The sequence below is a fragment of the Alosa sapidissima genome, chromosome 1, assembly GCF_018492685.1.
Source record: "Alosa sapidissima isolate fAloSap1 chromosome 1, fAloSap1.pri, whole genome shotgun sequence".
Classification (NCBI taxonomy): Eukaryota; Metazoa; Chordata; class Actinopteri; order Clupeiformes; family Clupeidae; genus Alosa; species Alosa sapidissima.
The window spans coordinates 19,274,673-19,292,739 of record NC_055957.1 but is presented as its reverse complement, the minus strand read 5'-3'; the positions used below and the strand labels follow the sequence as shown (position 1 = coordinate 19,292,739).

At 40.8% G+C, this 18,067-nt stretch overlaps 1 protein-coding gene across 1 annotated transcript; it reads left to right on the top strand.

The window, feature by feature from the left end:
* The first annotated feature begins 1,632 nt into the window (after nt 1-1,632).
* tlr3 (toll-like receptor 3) lies at nt 1,633-16,391 on the top strand. The gene is made up of 6 exons (XM_042065746.1): nt 1,633-1,727; nt 8,774-8,854; nt 8,968-9,421; nt 10,715-10,909; nt 11,477-13,290; nt 14,573-16,391. Exons 3-6 carry the CDS (start codon nt 8,978-8,980, stop codon nt 14,814-14,816), a joined length of 2,697 nt encoding a protein of 898 aa, XP_041921680.1. The 5' UTR covers nt 1,633-1,727; nt 8,774-8,854; nt 8,968-8,977; the 3' UTR covers nt 14,817-16,391.
* The last annotated feature ends 1,676 nt before the right edge of the window (nt 16,392-18,067 follow it).

Sequence of the window (18,067 nt, the reverse complement as noted above, 5' to 3'; positions counted from 1 at the left end):
CCGGCCAAACTGGCTTGTAAGTTTTTATTAACACCCGCCAAAATGAATGTTTCCAGGGGTAGGCCTACAGGAAGTGAAACAGATTTCTCGTGGTTTATGTTGTGAAAGCAGATGGAAGTGGAAGTGGGAATTTCATTTCCCCCCAAAAAGAGGCAATGGCAATGACAAAACATAGGCTAATATAAACACAACATCCACACCTTGCCCTGTCCCTGTGATGATGATAATGTCGACGAAGATCATCAGATCTGTACGACGGAGTATTAGGGCCACACATGAATACAACAAATATTTTTGCCATGGCGAGATTAAACTCGACATGTTGACTTTAATGTCGACACGTCGACTTTAAAGTCAACATGTCGAGTCGACATGTTATTCTCGAAACTCGACATTTCGAGAATAAAGTTGAAATGTCATGTCGACTTTAAAGTCGCCATGTCGACATTAAACTCGACATTTCGAGAATAAAGTTATCTTCTTTAATCTCGACGTGACGACTTTAAAGTCGACATGCGGACATTAAACTCGAAATAAAGTTTAAACATAGCCTACAGTTTAAGCTATGTAGCCTACACTAACACACAATATGTGACATGAATAATAGGCCTACTTCAAATAGGTGTTATTTCAGATAGATTGCTAGATTGCAGGTATTCATTGCGTCTTCTCATTGCAGTCATCGTGAAGCGCTGTATCTCGCGGTTATACCATGCACTATTATATAGCTAGAATAATACATGTTTCCAATGATATAATGTATAGTAGGCTACAAAATGTTATTTCACTCTGTTTTACGTGTAAGGCCACCGCACATCCAAATAACTGCCCTTCATGACCCACAGGCCGTCACTCTCCAGTTAACATGCAAAACTAATTTTTCTAAAACTGCTTTTCCATGTCTCACCTGCGATACATATAGGAGGCTATAAACACAGATATGTATATAGGCCTATACTCTTTTGATCCCGTGAGGGGAATATGTGTGCATTTACTTATAGGCCTACATGGGGTTGCCTGGTCTGGAGGACAGCTTCATTCATCCCTCCATAGACATTCAGGCTGTTTTGCATCCATTACAAACACACATGCAATGTGAAAGTCTGGGATTGGGGAGAGCACTTAGTATACCTAGTCTAGTGCATAAGCATGAAGTTGAACCTTTAGATGAAAAACACTCTTTAATAATAAGCCTACAATAAATAAATAAACTACGACGTTTACTTTTGACCATCGCATTTAGCCTGTAACCCCGTGATAACAGGAAAGCAGGCTATTTGGCTGAGCAACGGAGGTTAATATGTTCTATGTTTTGTCCACATGATGTATGTCTAATCATTGTTGCACTCGAAGAAAACTGCAATGTTTCATTCATTCTCCTTTTCAATCGTCCCGAGCTGTTCAATGTCGACATGTCGAGATTAAAGTCGACATGATATTTCAACTTTATTCTCGAAATGTCGAGTTTAATGTCGACATGTCGACTTTAAAGTCAACATGTCGAGTTTAATCTCGCCATGGCAAAAATATTTTTTTTCTTCATGTCTGGCCCTAATACTCCGTCGTAGATCTGTGACAGCTGCTGAAAATCGTCCAGTGAAATACCCCGCCTCCCTCCTAGTTTCACTTTCCATGAAACAGGCTGCGTTATCCCGCGTCGACAATATTGGAGCTAACATTCATTAACAGACAGGATTTAACTTTAACTCAAATGTAAAATGTTAAAGGTAAGATAACTTGGCAATTAACTTCAATGTTAGTTAATTGTGTTGCTTGTTTAGGTTTTGCAGACAAAACCTTACAAAAATAACTGTTGAGGAATTCATTGCTCTTCATATTCGTGAATGCAGTATACAGTAGATATTGACAAAATGCATTGCATTATTTTTCGTAAAGGGACCACTCACCAATCGAATGCTTTGGGGTGTTCAGTTTATGCCTATGACAATAACCTTCGCTTCCTTAGGCTATTGCTTAAGCCTACACTGAAATAAAGAATCGCTGGAATAGCCTACTTGATTTTATCATGTAGGCTAGGCTACATCGGTTGCACATGAATGAAATGTCTAGGTTTACAAAATTGATTCATGCTGTGATACCCCGATTTGATCAAGTGATTTCAGTGAAATTGATTAAGTTAAGTTTATATTAAATTAAATATGTTGTGCCATAGTAGCTCGTCAGGCTACCATAGTAGGCCTATTAAGAAGCATTCATTGAAGTTGAAAACCACTGATACTTTGTGCATGCTCAATACCTAACGCATAGTAGGAACAAAGCATGGTTCATCTCAAAGCATACAACTCGGCTCCAAATTCTACTTGTCTCTAAGCATCAGGGGCGGACCTCAAATCGGTCGGGCGCACCTAATTAAATACAAAATCTTTGCATTACCCTTAAATATGCATATATTTTCAACCGTCATGGAGCACTGAAAGTGATAGGCCTAGGCCTCATTGGCTATCTGACTGATCAGAGGTAGCCATGGAGTAGGCCTACATGATCTCCATATTCAAGTAGCCTAGGATATACAAACAATTATTAAAGAAGAGTTTCTGCTTGAATTCAAAGTATCATTTCAAATTATTCAATAGGCTACATTTAAACTACAATGCTCAACTGACAGCAGCACCAAACAGTTACTGAAGCCTATGTGTAAAGAGCTAAATTAGGATTAGATTACCTAGATTTAGACGTTAATCACTGTAGGACAACTGAAACAACACAAAATAAACAGGGCTGTTGCTGGGAATATTTTATTCCTGTAGGCTATACTACATTGCTGGTACATTTTGGAACATTATAGCTACATTAACTAATTATCTTTAATGTCTTCCAGTAGCCTATCGTATAGGTTAGGCCTACTATATTAGTTGGCTGTGCATGAATATGACTTGATGTTTTGTAGCTACATTTCCGTACACAGCACGGCCTTACGTTATCATAACCACATCATTACATTATCGCAATTAATAAGTCATCATATTCATCATCGTCAGCATGGCATGTCACACACAGCCTACCTGCTCCACCACTGAGTTCTTATCATGTAGCCTCAACTAGGCTCCACCACCTGCTCACTGTCCCTCTGTATGCTTGCTTACAGTACATCCTCGTTCAAACTCAATGAACTTCAACATGTTGCTGACATATGCTAGCCTACTTGCAATATTGTATTTTTTAAGCTTCTGCATTGGTGTTACTTTTGCACTATAGAGTGTCCCAGTGACACCACTTCCATTTGCCTCCATGGGACCTATCTTTCAAAAAATTTTGAACGCCAGTCTATGGCGAAAAAGAAATTATTTTCTGGTCCCGGTTGACTTGTGCCTTGAATTACCCATATGATGTTTGTCAATATTTTTGACAAATTTTCATGTAAAGACATTTGCAGTTTGTTTCGTAACTACTGAATTACAACATTGTGAAAGATCTAATTCCCACGACTACAAACCCATCAGTCGCGCTAGTGACGTTAGCTCATTCACAACCACACTAGATTGTACAAGCACACTGTGACAAGATTGTCACACTGGTGTGACGGGAATGTTGAGAAATGAACGTTCTAAAGAATATCTGGGTTCATTGAATTCAACATAGAATTTTAGAACCTTCAATTGTTGCGGAACTTAGAACGTTCAAAAACCTACACCTTTAAGGGTTAATTGGGCTTTCCTTGCCGATGAAAATACCAAGAGTCAGAGGATTAAACACATCAGGTAAGTTGTATTCGTCCATAGACTGTACATTAGATACTGTTAAGTGATGTTGCAGGCAACATATAACAGCTAATCTTATCGTTAATTACGTTGGTGACGTACATCGTTCAAGACGAGAGATGTAGTCCACTGAGCGGATTCGCACAAAACCAACTTTTGAAGTCTATCGAACAACAGTACTTTCTTGACGTGAAAAATTATCTTTTAAATTCACACACATCATATGTGAAATTCGTGGCACAATTCAAACTGGACCAAAAAATAATTGTTATCTCTCCATTAACTCCCGTTCATATTTTTTTGAAAGATAGGTCCCTTGTAGCGGAAGTAAAACGGAAGTCACTGGGACACTCTATTGTCACTACCGGTATTATACGGTAACTGGCTTTCATGTTAACTGGCTGGACTGTTTACCTTGCCTCTGGAGTTAACGTAACCGCCCCCTTCTTTTGCAGGTGTTTTCAGCTGATGATTTAGCCTCCGATACTAGGGGCCTATTGCACAAAACTAGGATAATGGAATAAGCCGGGATATCTTGGATATCCTGGCTCAAATTATTTGTGATCCAGTTGCACAAAAGTGGGATAGGGGGCAGCAGGATATGTTATGGTATAAATCACCATGGCGATTTATTCTGTGGAGCTAGCCTGCTCCAGACCAGGCTAAGTTCCAGGATCTATTTAATCTCATCCCTTATCTCAGTCAGCAGTCACCACAAACGGAAACCAATAGTTATTCCACTGCCCACTACACATTGTTATCACATATACCTAGACCCACTGTCATTATTTAAACGTTTGTGATCATTAATTAACTTTTACATACTCGCCATTCCCGACCTGTCATGCGACAATGTGACGTCACGGGAGTGCCTAACCATTTAACGCGTGGTGGTCGCGGAACTAGTTGCAATATTCTCCTTAACAGAGGTGTTGCTGTTTGTTGCTGTTGTGAGAAGGCTATCTACCTACTTCACACCGTAGAAGAAGCAATGAAGCCGCTCTAGTTGCCATGGTGAATCTGTGATCGGTGGCGGGGTCTATTTGAGGGAGCCGTGAGCACGCACTTATCCAGGATAGGTTTCACCTGGCTTGATGAATCCGTGTCTCCTCATCCTGGCTTGCTCGTTGTGCAACCAATTAAGCCTGTACGCTCTTGTTTTGGATTCATTGAGCGCAGCTCAGTAACTTATCCCGGATGTTTTAATTCTGCTTTTGTGCAACAGGCCCCTGGTCGCAGATTTGTCTGTTTAACTCAAGTTCAAATAGAAATGTTTGTGATGCTCCACTTTGTTGTTTAATAAAGCTTTACAACACGATGTGTCTGCGTTGGAAGTGTCAGGTTGTCTGTAGTAGGCTAGGCTACATGCGCTGGACCATGAATATGCCACCAAATAAATAAAACTAAATAAACTCCACGTGGGTCTCGAACCGCTACTAAATTAAACTGACAGCGTGTATGATAACCTGACACTAACCTGCTTGCGCCACTAACCAGCTGACACTTTGTAGGGAAATTGGCCATATCCACTAGGTCTAGGTTACTAGTAAAAAAGGTCACCTAGTATGTTATTGTGTTTAGCAGGTTAACATAGCGGATTATGGTAACTGGCTACTGTGTTATCTTGCAACGTTGCCCAAGCCGTTTACTTAGGCCTTCAAAGTAGCCTAACATGGTTAAGTTTACAAACGTTTCACTGATTGCTGCCAGGCTGTGGCCTCCTACTTGAAGTGTCTCTAACACAGGATTATCAATGCCAGCAAATAAATAAAATAAAAATGTTCAACTATGAGATTCGAACTCGAATGACAAAACAATAATCTGCATATTAACCTAATGCACATCACAACTGACCACCGTCAGTAATTTGTGTTGCTGTTGCCTGACAATTTTGTATCCACTAGTCCAGTCTATGCTTTCTAGAATTCAGTTCAATGAAACACACGCATTAAAACGCACACTGCAGCGTGCAGGAGAAGTCTACCGTGTCCACATTTTACACAAAATTTGCGCACTGCGAGTCACAAATAACAAGACAAACGTAGGCCTAGGCTATTTACGTTCGTGTTTCTGACATGTTAACATAAGTTTTAGGTGTATTGGAATTATATTTCAATATATTTTTTTTTAAATGACAAGTTGCATGTGGCGCAATAGGATGGTGCGGTGATATAGGCCTAAAGCTCCATTTACGCTTGTCTAGCCTACGGGTTCAATCCTCGCCATTCACATTTTTTTTTTTATTTATACATTTTTAGACCAGCAATGCTTCAGGCTGAAGATAGACTAGGTGGCCGCGGGCATCCTGCAGCAGTCAGTGAAACGTACACTCTTAAAATTAATGTGTTGAAAACAACGCAACTTGCGTTGTTTTAACACATCTCTGTGTCCAGATAGGGACCACACAAGTTTGTGTTGTTTCATTTTTAAATTTGTTGGACAAAATGTGTTGAAAATAGCACAACTTGCATTGAATCCACACAACTTGCGTTGTCTTTTTAACGCATCTCTGTGTCCAGATAGGGACAACGCATTTGTTTTAACCCTTAAAGGTGTAGGTTTTTGAACATTCTAAGTTCCGCAACAATTGAAGGTTCTAAAATTCTATGTTGAATTCAATGAACCCAGATATTCTTTAGAATGTTCATTTCTCAACATTCCCGGTACTCCTTTAAGGGTTAAGAGTGTAGAACCCATTAAGCCTAGGCTATACTTTAAAGGTCTAAATGGCTTGGGCAACGTTGCAAGATAACACAGTAGTCAGTTACCATGATCCACTGAGTTAACCTGCTACAAACACAATAACATACTAGGTGACCTCTTTTACTTGTAGGCCTATAGCCTAAATAAGTATGGCTAATTTCGCTGGGAAGCATCAGCTGGTTAGTGGCGCAAGCAGGTTGATGTCGGGATATCAGATAGCAATTTAATTTAGTAGCGGTTCGAGACCCACGTGGAGTTTATTTAGTTTTATTTATTTGGTGGCATATTCATAGCCTGGAAACCAGACTCTCTGACTTCGCAGAGAGTCTGGCCTAGATCCATAGGCGTTCGTTTATTTCCGGGTGGGAGGGCACAGTTTGAGGTTTAAAATCATTGGAGTTCCTTTGAACCAATCACTAACAACCGGCGTTTCGTCATACAGAGAAGTTTCTCTGCAGCACGCCCATAACAAGCACGGGTGCATCTTATCAGCAAACAATCACACGTTTCATCTGCGTAACTCTCGCCAAAATGCATCATATAGTGTTTTGTGAATGTACCCAAGTCAAACTTTCATATAAATGCATAAGTATGTCCAAAGCGCCACTTTTAAGCTTGTATGCGTTGTCGTTTTCGGGTGAAATGACCTTTTGAATGGGATTCCTATAGGGCTACTACTTTTTTGATACAATCGCGTCAAATCGCTATTCGCTATTTTTCAAATACAATGAAGGCTCGACACAACATGAAACTTATGATGAACTTATGATCGAAGTATCATCAGTGTCTCTACACATGAACTTGAGCATTGAGAACATTGTTGGTGTACACAGAGTTTACTAAAAGAGAGGTTTTGAACAGCTCACTTGTTTTTTCTGCTCGCTGCCATCTTGCAAGGAGTGAGTTGTCCAAAATCTTTCTTTTTTAGTAAATTATGTGTACACGAACAATGTTCTTAATGCTCGAGTTCATATGTAGAGACACTGATGATGCTTCGATCAAAGTTTCAAGTTATGTCGAGCCTTCTTAGTGTTTGAAAAATAGCGATTTTGACCCGACCATGTAGCCTATTAAACTAGTTTGACTCGGGTACGTTCGTAGCCTATTTCAAGTGACAAAATCTGTGACTAAAGTTTAGCTGACGATATAACATCCTACTCCACTGTGACTTCGTTCATGACACTCCTGTTAATAGGCTAAACTATTATTTACATTTGCTCAAAGATTTCATAAGTATAAGTCCTTTTCGCTCCCTACATTGATGTATTCCAAGCGATCTGCTTCAGGGGCGGGGACGTAGTAATTGAAACACCATGCCTGGGTACATAATCGCTCTCAGGGACGCCCTCTGTTCACTGGTTGGTCGGCTGCCCAACTGCCGAAGTAAACGAGCGTGAATCAACCTATTCCAGATGGAGTACTGTAGGGAAAAGAAATCGACCGGAAGTACGTAGCCTAGCCTACTACAGACAACCTGACACTTCCAACGCCGACACATCGTGTTGTAAAACTTTATTAAACAACAAAGTGGAGCATCACAAACATTTCTATTTGAACTTGAGTTAAACAGACGAATCTGCGACCAGGTATCGGAGGCTAAATCATAAGCTGAACACATCTGCAAAAGAAGGGAGCGGTTACGTTAACTCCAGAGGCAAAGTAAACAGTCCAGCCAGTTAACATGAAAGCCAGTTACCGTATAACACCGGCACCCGCCGCAATTTTGTGCAACGTCGATTAACTTCTGATGGCTCACAAAATCCTGGCTCTGGGCCAAAATGCGAGGGGTGGGGCCTGACGTGAGCTGTTATTGGATCAGTCGAGTGTCAATATGGAAATGTAACCAGTGGACCACTGATTGTCCTTCCTTTGGGCCGATCGTTGGCCAAAATGATTCAATTATATAGCCTATTCTATCGGCCCAAAAGGTGCGTCGGCCCACCGGGAAAATGCCCGGTATGCCATATGGCCAGTCCGCCCATGCTAAGCATAACCCTCTTTAAGAAATGCATGTGAAAACTTTTGGCAAAACTGTTAGCTGCATGAATATCTCAGTGGTCTTGTAAAGGCTCATGGGAACACAATGAAATGGTGACACCACGGCCTCCCGTGTGTTAATTTGCCTTAGGCTAATGGTTCACTACTTGTCAGTTCAGTTCAACGTAAACAAACACATTTGTGTTTGTAAGAAAAAAACATGAGTATACACCTAGGCCTACCTTACTTGATTCAATTAGAAAAACGGAATGACTTTTTGAACACAATAAGGATGCTTCATTGAACTATTTCATGTAATTGTAATGTAACATGGTTTGATGAATTGGACAGTCCTAACTTTTCATTTTTTACAGTGTACACAAGCTTCGACGAAACAAAAATAAACTAAAAAGTCTCAGTCTATTTCAAAACATACTGGAAAACCAGAAATCCAAGTAAGTTGTCAAATGGTAGGCCATATTATTTCTTACTGTAGGCTACTCCCTGTTTGCCAAACTGTTCGCAAAACTGTTTCTAGGCTAATTTTCTTCTCGCTTTTTTTGCACAGACCTGTTACAATGAATCTGTCTTTCATCCATGTTCTACTGGTGGGGTGCATGTCATCTTTTGCCCCCTGTCTTGGCCTTGTACCTAAAAGGACGACCTGCTTGGTGCAAAATGGCACAGCAGACTGCAGCCATCTGGGATTGAGGGAAATCCCATCCGATCTCCCGAGAAACATTACCAGCCTGGATGTGTCTCACAACCAGCTGAGGACACTAAACCCGGCAACTCTGCTGCTCTTCCCTGCTCTTCGACACCTAGACATGAGCTACAACAGTATCGCTAAAATGGATGCAAGCTGGTGCACGAGCCTCCCCTCTCTCAAGAACCTCAGCATCCAACACAACGTTGTTCACATACTGCAGAATAAAGATTTGCACTCATGCTCAAATTTGACTCAGCTTAACCTCGCTGACAACAGGTTGAAACTTAAAGACGAACCTTTCGCTGCCCTCCAGGTGAGGTCAATCAGTGTTTGTGACCCAGTAGACAGTGTATCCTCTGGGGCATAACTTGGCCTTGATTAGCCAATAGCCACCCACTGGGCCATTATTGTTCCAGAATCAACTTCTATAGGCCTTTATCACGGTAGCTGAAGCAGGGCTGTTCAATTTCCTGTTGGCAGGCAAACCACAGGTGTTCCTAAAAACATTAACGAGGCCTCTGGTTTAAGTAACTGTGACCGAATCTGACACTTAATTAGAAACACCTGTGCTCACACAGGAACAGGGCTGTTCACTTCCTACTTCAGCTGCCGTGATAAAGGCCTATTCAGTGATTCATACAAGATACTGTAGTTCACTGTGCTGCCAAATGATGTAAGGTTTAAGATAAAGCACCTTGTACCAGCAGCTATTTTTTTTTTTATTATTATTTAACCTTTTTGACCATCAAACACACTACTGGTCAAAAGTTTGGGGTCACTTAGAATATTCCATTCCACTATTCCACACATACCGGCTGAGATCAGTTGCATTCTTTTTTTAATTGGGGGTAGCAGTTTTCAGATTACATTATGTGCTTAATTGCAAAAGGGTTCTCGACTGTTGTACAAAGAAATGGCCTTTAAAATGAAAGAAATTATCTTTAAAGCAATATCTACATTGCCCGTTATCAGCAACCATTCATCCAATGTTCCAAAGGCACATTCTGTTTTCTAATCTCCAGTAAATACTGTAAGTATACTCTATTGATCCCGTGAGGGAAATTTGGTCTCTGCATTTATCCCAATCCATGAATTAGTGAAACACACACAGCACACAGTGAGGAGAATCACACACTAACCCGGAGCAGTGAGCTGCCTGTTACAGCGGCGCTCGGGGAGCAGTGAGGGGTTAGCTGCCTTGCTCAAGGGCACATCAGCCGTGGATGTGGGCATGGGAGAGCAGTGCTCAACCACTTCCCCCGCCCACATTTTTCTTACTGGTCGAGGATTGAACCGGCAACCCTTCGGTTACAAGCCCATAGCGCTTACCAGTAGGCCACGGCTGCCCCTACTAATCTGATATCATTTTAAAATGCTAACATTGAAAACATTGTAGAACCCTTTTGCAATTATGTAAGCACATACCGGTAATGTAATCTGAAACAATTCAACTGATCTCAGCTGGTATTCTGTCTATAATGGAGTGGAATGGAAATTTCTAAGTGAATCCAAACTTTTGATCGGTAGTGTATGTATTGTTGAAAAAATATGATGTACTGCACCTGTTGTGTTGTGAACACAGTCTTTCTTTCTTTGATTTGTGCAGAGTTTGACATGGTTGGATGTGTCTAATAATGGCTTGGCATCAGTGAAGTTGGGAAATCAACCCCAAATGGTGAATCTAGTGACCCTTGCACTTTCGGGGAACAAAATTGCGACATTGGGGAAGGACGACTTTTATTTTCTCAAAAACTCTTCCCTTCAAGTCCTCAAGCTTATGAAAATGGCAGATCTACAAACGGTGAGACAGAAAGTTGTGCCTTTAAAATCAAAACCCAAGTACGATTTATTTAGCCCTTTTGTGCAGTTTAGCAGACAAGATCAGCATATCACAGTGACGTTTAGTTGCAGATTGAGTGACTCAGAGCATATCATACAACTTGCAGTTTTTACATTCACACTGGTAGCCAAGATTTTATGATGATACAGTCATTAACTGCAGTTATGTGGATGTTAAAAGTTTGTGTGACCTATGGCCTGTTTCAGAAAGAAGGTAATTCTGATCCAATATTAAGTAATTATGTTGGCAAAATGTTTTATTCAGTTGGCTATTATGAAAAACCTCCTTAAGATTCTCCTTGGCTATTTCTACAATCTTAACATCCTGGTGTATAAACGGATCATGAACCATTCAGAAGAGAAAACCATTCAGAACCATTCAGAATTGGAAACAGAAAAGTTTGTTGAACATCAGAGCTTAAATATTCTGTCAACACGTTGAGTTACTTGTTTTAGAGCAGTTCTCCCAAATAACATGTGGTAATCTCTTGTCTGAATGATAATGAAATGTATTTTTTTTCTATTCTAGATTGAACCGGGTTGCTTCAAACCTCTCTCCAGCCTGAGAGCCCTTTTGCTGGACAACAGTAAACTCACTCCCTTGGTCATCTCCAAGCTGTGTGTAGAGCTCTCTGTGACAGCACTGAGGGACCTCTCCCTCAGGAGCACTCAGCAAGCCTCGCTCAGTAACACCACTCTCACCGGGCTCAGCGCTACGAACCTCACCAGGTTGGACCTGGGCATGAACAGCATAGCTCATATTGAGAATGGGTCATTTCTAGGCCTCAGCAATCTGGGCTCTCTTTCATTGGAGCAGAACAACCTGAAGAATTTGAACAATGGGACGTTTCAAGGGTTGGAGAACCTGCGCTGGTTGAATTTATGGTATGCAGTGAAGGGAAATGTGGGAAATGGTTCGTTTGAGCCATTGAGAAAGCTGGAGTTCCTGTACATGGGGAAAAACTCCATGAAAGACGTTAAGGAATTACCTTTTTCTGGTCTGCACAGTTTAACATTTTTGGATCTGAGCCAGAGCACATCACTGATGAAAACTGTCACTAACAGGACATTTGCCGCTCTTGCAGGTTCACCTCTGAAGACCTTAAACCTATCCTATATGGCAATCCAAAATCTGAACCCAGGTGCCTTCTCTTGCTTAGGAAATCTTACCACTCTCTTGCTTGCAAAGAACTTCATTAGTCAGAGACTGTCAGGATTGGAATTTCAAGGTCTTCAACAGGTGGAGAAAATAGATCTTTCTATCAACAGGCAACAGATTAGCCTGACCCCTGAATCTTTTATAAATGTGCCCACACTGAAAGTTCTTTATTTGGGCCAAGCTATCAGTGGAACATTGGACCTGAAACCATCACCTTTCCAGCCCCTGGTCAACCTTACATCGCTCGACCTCAGCAACAACAATATTGCCAACATCAATGAAGGATTACTGGAGGGACTAATCCATCTGAAGATCCTGAAACTACAGCATAACAACCTGGCTCGGCTTTGGAAGAACGCAAACCCTGGTGGTCCTGTGCTTTTCCTAAAGACCTTACATAACCTTACCATCCTCCAAATGGACTCAAATGGCCTGGATGAGCTTCCAGTGGATGCCTTTCGGGGTTTAACCAACCTTAGAGAGCTCAGTCTTAGTGGGAATATCCTTGACAAACTATACAAGCCTGTATTTGATGATCTGATATCTTTACGTGTCCTTCAGATGCAGAAGAACACGGTGACATCGGTGCCTAAACAGGTCTTTCAGCCTGCATTTGCTAACCTAAGCTATCTGAACATGGAACGCAACCCCTTTGATTGCACTTGTGAGAGCATCCTGTGGTTTGTTGAGTACCTGAACGCCAGCGTCCTGGGCCTCCAGGGAGACTATATCTGCAACACGCCACCTGCTTACTACAACCGTTCCATCATGAATTTTGAAATTCAATCCTGCAAGGATATGACACCTTTCCAGGCACTCTATGTTCTGAACAGCACTGCTGTTCTGGCTTTGCTGTTCTCTGCCTTCCTGGTACGTTTTCAGGGCTGGCGCATCCAGTTTTACTGGAGTATCCTGGTCAACCGCACCTTGGGCTTTAAGGACGAGGCTGTGGAGGAAGGAAGATATGAATATGATGGCTACATTATCCATGCGGCACAAGACAGTGGTTGGGTCGACTATCAGCTGCTCCCTTTGGAGAAAGAAAATTTTAAATTCTTTCTGGAGGATCGAGATGCTGAACCAGGTCGCTCACAGCTAGAAGCCATTGTGAACAACATGAGAAAGTCCAGGAAAATAATATTTGTTGTCACAGAGGAACTTCTGAAGGATTCCTGGGTTCGACAGTAAGTTCAATTGTGACATCAAGGGGTAGCTATTTAATGTTTTTAAAGTAACATATGTAGCTGGATAAGCCTGGCATGAATTAATGTTATTTTTAAATATTCAAACAATTCCAGAGAGTATCCTTCTGATTGGTCAAATTTGTTCTGTTTAGCTGTACTGTACATCACAAAGACTCTGCATCAACCTGTGCACTCTCTGGTGACTTAACACATGTTTACCAGATGCAGCACAGTATTTGACCTTATTGGTAGTCCAACACTGAACTTGATGCACCTTCTTAGTTTTTTTTATTTCTTAATATAACCTACTTGTGCTGCAGCAAAAGATCTGAAAATAACCTTTCAGAAATCACGAGATTTTATGAGGAAGGACAACCTATTGAAGTTGAAAACCACTAGGTTGTATTGGGCAACTTCCCCAATAATAGGTTTTAGTTCTTCAGGGCTTTCTTTGACATTTGTTTTGTGAGATGTAGCCTACAGGTTGTAGTGAAGAATCTTTTTATACATATACAGTATATAGTATGTTATTATACTGTATGGATTTCAGAGCACCCCTGCCCTCCATGGAAGTGATGTTAAAGTGGAACATTGAATAATATTCAATAATTCAACAGCATTGAATAACATACTGAATATCTGATGCAAAGAAAGTATGGTATATTATAGAAATAGTAGTTTATCTTTCAGTTTCTCGGTCATTGTTGAAGTGAACAATACCACGACAGCAAAACCCCAAATAAAACTGACATATATAGAATTTGCAATCCAGACATTTGGGGAATTAGGTGAAGCTCTGAAGTATGTTTGGATTAAAATAGAACATGGAAATTGAAGTAGGATGATAATTTTACAGCATGCTGATCATCTAGACTAGTTAGCTGGTTTACAGATTGTCCAGTGTCAGCTAAACGTCTATGTAGTGGCTTGAACTAGAATCACCTTGTGCTCTTCAATATGTGAAATGTTAAATGGTATTAATAAGATGTATGTACCGTTATTGCAACATTAAGTGACTTTCTTACTGAATGCTCACCATGACAATCTTGTGACCTACAGTAGCCTTACTTACAAATTATGGTTGGTTCTTTACTTGGGTCTGTTTTCACAAAGCTCCTAACTGGCAAATTTTGGAGAAACTTTACTTTAAGACTCAACAGTTTTGACTAAGAGTCATTCACATAGCATTTTAGCGCTAAAAGTAGCCTAACGGGCCTTTCAGCGTAGTGAATTCTGATTTTTTTTGTGTCATCTAATGGCCTCTCCTCTCCTCCCGGTGCAGTTTCAAGGCGCACCACGCGGTGCACCAGCGGATAGAGGACAGCCGCGACTCCGTGGTGCTGGTGCTGCTGCAGGAGGTGCGTGACCACCAGCTGCAGGCCCTGCTGCTGCGCCGCTCCATGCTGAAGCCCCGCTGCGTGCTGGACTGGCCCCAGCAGAGGGAGCGTATCCCTGCCTTCCGCCAGAAGCTACGGCTGGCGCTAGCCTCCAGCAATCGGGCGTCCAGCTCCAAGTGGCTCCACTGACGCGTCACAGCACAGCACAGCAAGCGGGGTGCTCGGAGTGGGCCTGCGTGTAATGGATAACTAGATCTCAGTTGGTGAGGAGGCTGTGTGTGTGAGATCCAGAGGTATCATTAATGTTGGATTTATGTTCTGGGGGCTTGCGTTGTTATTCATTTTACAATTTATTTGAGAGGGATAGCACTGCAGATATATGTGACTTAATTGCCATGTGTATTCTCTTGGCAGAAGGGACAGCAATGCATGTTTTATTTTTGTTTGGCCTTTATTCATGTACTGTAGGGCAGTGGGGAGTGACTGGAAGCGAATAGGAGAGAAAGATAGGGTGGGATGGGGAACGGATAGGGTGGGATCAGGTCAGATTTAAACTCAGCTCCCTGTGGGCACCTGGTTCCGAATGTGGCACAGACACTGCTGCCACTTGCGCCAGAGCTCTGCCAGCAATGCATGAACTGCACATCAAAGTAGTTTAAATGGAGAGCAATGCATGAACTGCACATCAAAGTAGTTTAAATGGAGAGCAATGCATGAACTGCACATCAAAGTAGTTTAAATGGAGAGCAATGGCATTGAGTTATGGTACATTTTATTAATCTCCTAAACTTGATTGCAAATAGATAATGCTGTGCACTCTCAGTAGTAGGGGCTAGATTGGCATTGCCAGTTTCTAGTTTCAGTTCTTTAATCCAAAATCTGACAACGAAACCCGACGAAAAGTCATTCAGCGCAACTTGAAGGAGATAAACTTGCAAACACCATTTGCCATTTTGACATTAATTAGGCAGGCACAGGTGTAACTAATGACATTGTGGTTCCAGTTACAGTATACTACACTGAAATTAAAGCTGTCAAGCCTGAATATATGGTGGAGATCTTTAGATTACATCACTTTTTTTTGACGGATTCTGTGTAGAACCTTTTTCTAACTTCATAGCTGCTTTCTGTGCAGCGTTTTGTATGTGGGACAATTGCCATATTCTGCTTTAAAAATCAGTCTAGGGAAGTAACACTCTGAGGCTGATAATAATGAACTAAAACAGGTACATTTGACATCTATTTAATGCAGTCATTACTTGAATGTGTCTGTCTTTATGCTGTACTATTGTCATCTCTTACTTGCATATTTTGGTATTCTGTCAAGGTATGAGCTATGTGTGAACTTTAATACACTAACTGTAATACACATAACAAAGAAAATTGCTTGTGTTTCTTTTTATGCCAGCATTCAAGCAATTTCTGGACTTTATTAATATTCTTGCACTTGCTATGTATTTTATTTGTCTTTTTGTGGAAGCAAACTTCCCAATTCTCAGCCCTGAATCAAGAGGTTGGCAGTAATTACCTGAGATGTAAATAATTATTGTGATTTTACATTTTACTTCAAATTTTACATTTTACTTCAAAAATATTCTCCATTTCTGCTACTGCTTTGGGTGTATGTGGTGCACAGTGCCATCGTGTGGATAAATGTAATAACAGTTTTTAGTTGTTTCATCCTTACTTTGTAAAAACTTGAAGATAGACATGTTTGTATGTTGATATAAGTAAATCTATAAAATGTTAGCTTAAATATTTGAACATATTTTGTCTTCATTCTTTCCAAAGCTAAGACACAAAAGATCTGACTTTAGGTTGCACAATTCCTGGAAGGTTGCTTACCTGGTTTTGCAATAATTTACCCTATAATCCTAGTGAAAATACTGTTCTATAAAATTATAATACCTAAGACTAGCACACTAATGAAATGTAAACTTATTATACCCACTGTATATGCAGCTTACCTACCTAACTTACTTTAAAAGAGCCAAATGAGCACTTATTAGCCTACAGGTCAATGTGAGGTAGGCCTACAGTATGTGTGACATCATACAGTAGGTAACTTATTAACACTTCCAATAGATAGCCTCTGTTAGGAGATATACTGTACACTATTCAGACTGGCCATCAATGTGAAAAAAGGGAAGAAATAATAATTTAAAAGATTATATGGTAGGCTATCATCCACATTTATATGCCTTTCATAAAGTGGGCTATATTTTTTATCTTAATGATGTACAAAGCTTGACATTGTCCTTTCATCCCAGAACGTGGACTTACCGTAAGTTTATTTACTTTGTGTTGGTATAAAGAGCCAGCTTATGTAACCAACCAGGATGCTGCATTTTAAATTTCCCTCACGGGATCAAAAGAGTATATATACTTTAAGGAGTGGCATAGGTGGGTAGAGCAGTCCACACAGGACCAGAGCTGTCAAAGCCTGAATTATGTTCAACAACAAAGATCGGATAAGTGTGGTTATTTATCCACACACTTCGGTGGGTTTTGTCATGAGGAGGAGCACATGTTGACATAGTCTACAGTACATACACTAAAATGCTACATCAGATGTGTATACTGAGAATGGGCTACGCAAGCCAATGTGATCATTGGGTGTGACTGTATTTGTGTCCAATGGTTGACTGGTCATATTCAAAACTACATTTTCTGCAGTGGTTGACTGATCATATTTAAAACAACATTTTCTGATTTGACAGATTTGACCACTGCAGTATATAGTAATATCAGGATATGGATTACATGTTTTGGCACTTCTTCCAAAGGTGTATATCATGGTAGCCTTTGAGTTACACATTTACATTTGGTCATATAGCTGATGCTTTTGTCCAAAGCGACTTACAACAATCAAGGTACGCCCTACAGTGCAACTAGGATATTGTTAGTGCAGCAAACAATAGCAGTTCAAGTGAAGTCAAGGGAGGTGGAAGAGGGGTATTCAGAATAGGGAAGAAGGTAGTGGTACAATAAGTGTGCAGCTGTTAAAAGTACTTTTCTATAAGTAGAAGGGCTGGGTCTTTAGGAGGTTTCTGAAGATGGAAGGGGATGCCCCAGCACTGGTAGGAACTGGTTGCGTGTTCCACCAACGATTATCAACAGATGAGAAAAGTTTTGATTGGTGCCCTGTAATAGGTGTCCTGTAATGAGATGTAGGTCCAAAGCATACTGCTACCTAATGGAGAAGATGTGGAGTCTGTCGACTAATAAGAAGGCTTATAAAAATCCTATTATTTCAATGGAAACAGTGACACTTGACGAGCAAATGTAATCCAATATTATGACTGCTGCGCAGCGAAGCACGGTCATATAGGTTTAGTCTGATTTTTTTTTCTTCCGGATTTTTTATTTTTATTTCAGTGATTTTGTGTCATAGATTACCGAGACACGTAGCTCCACAAGGATGACACGGAACCTTTGTT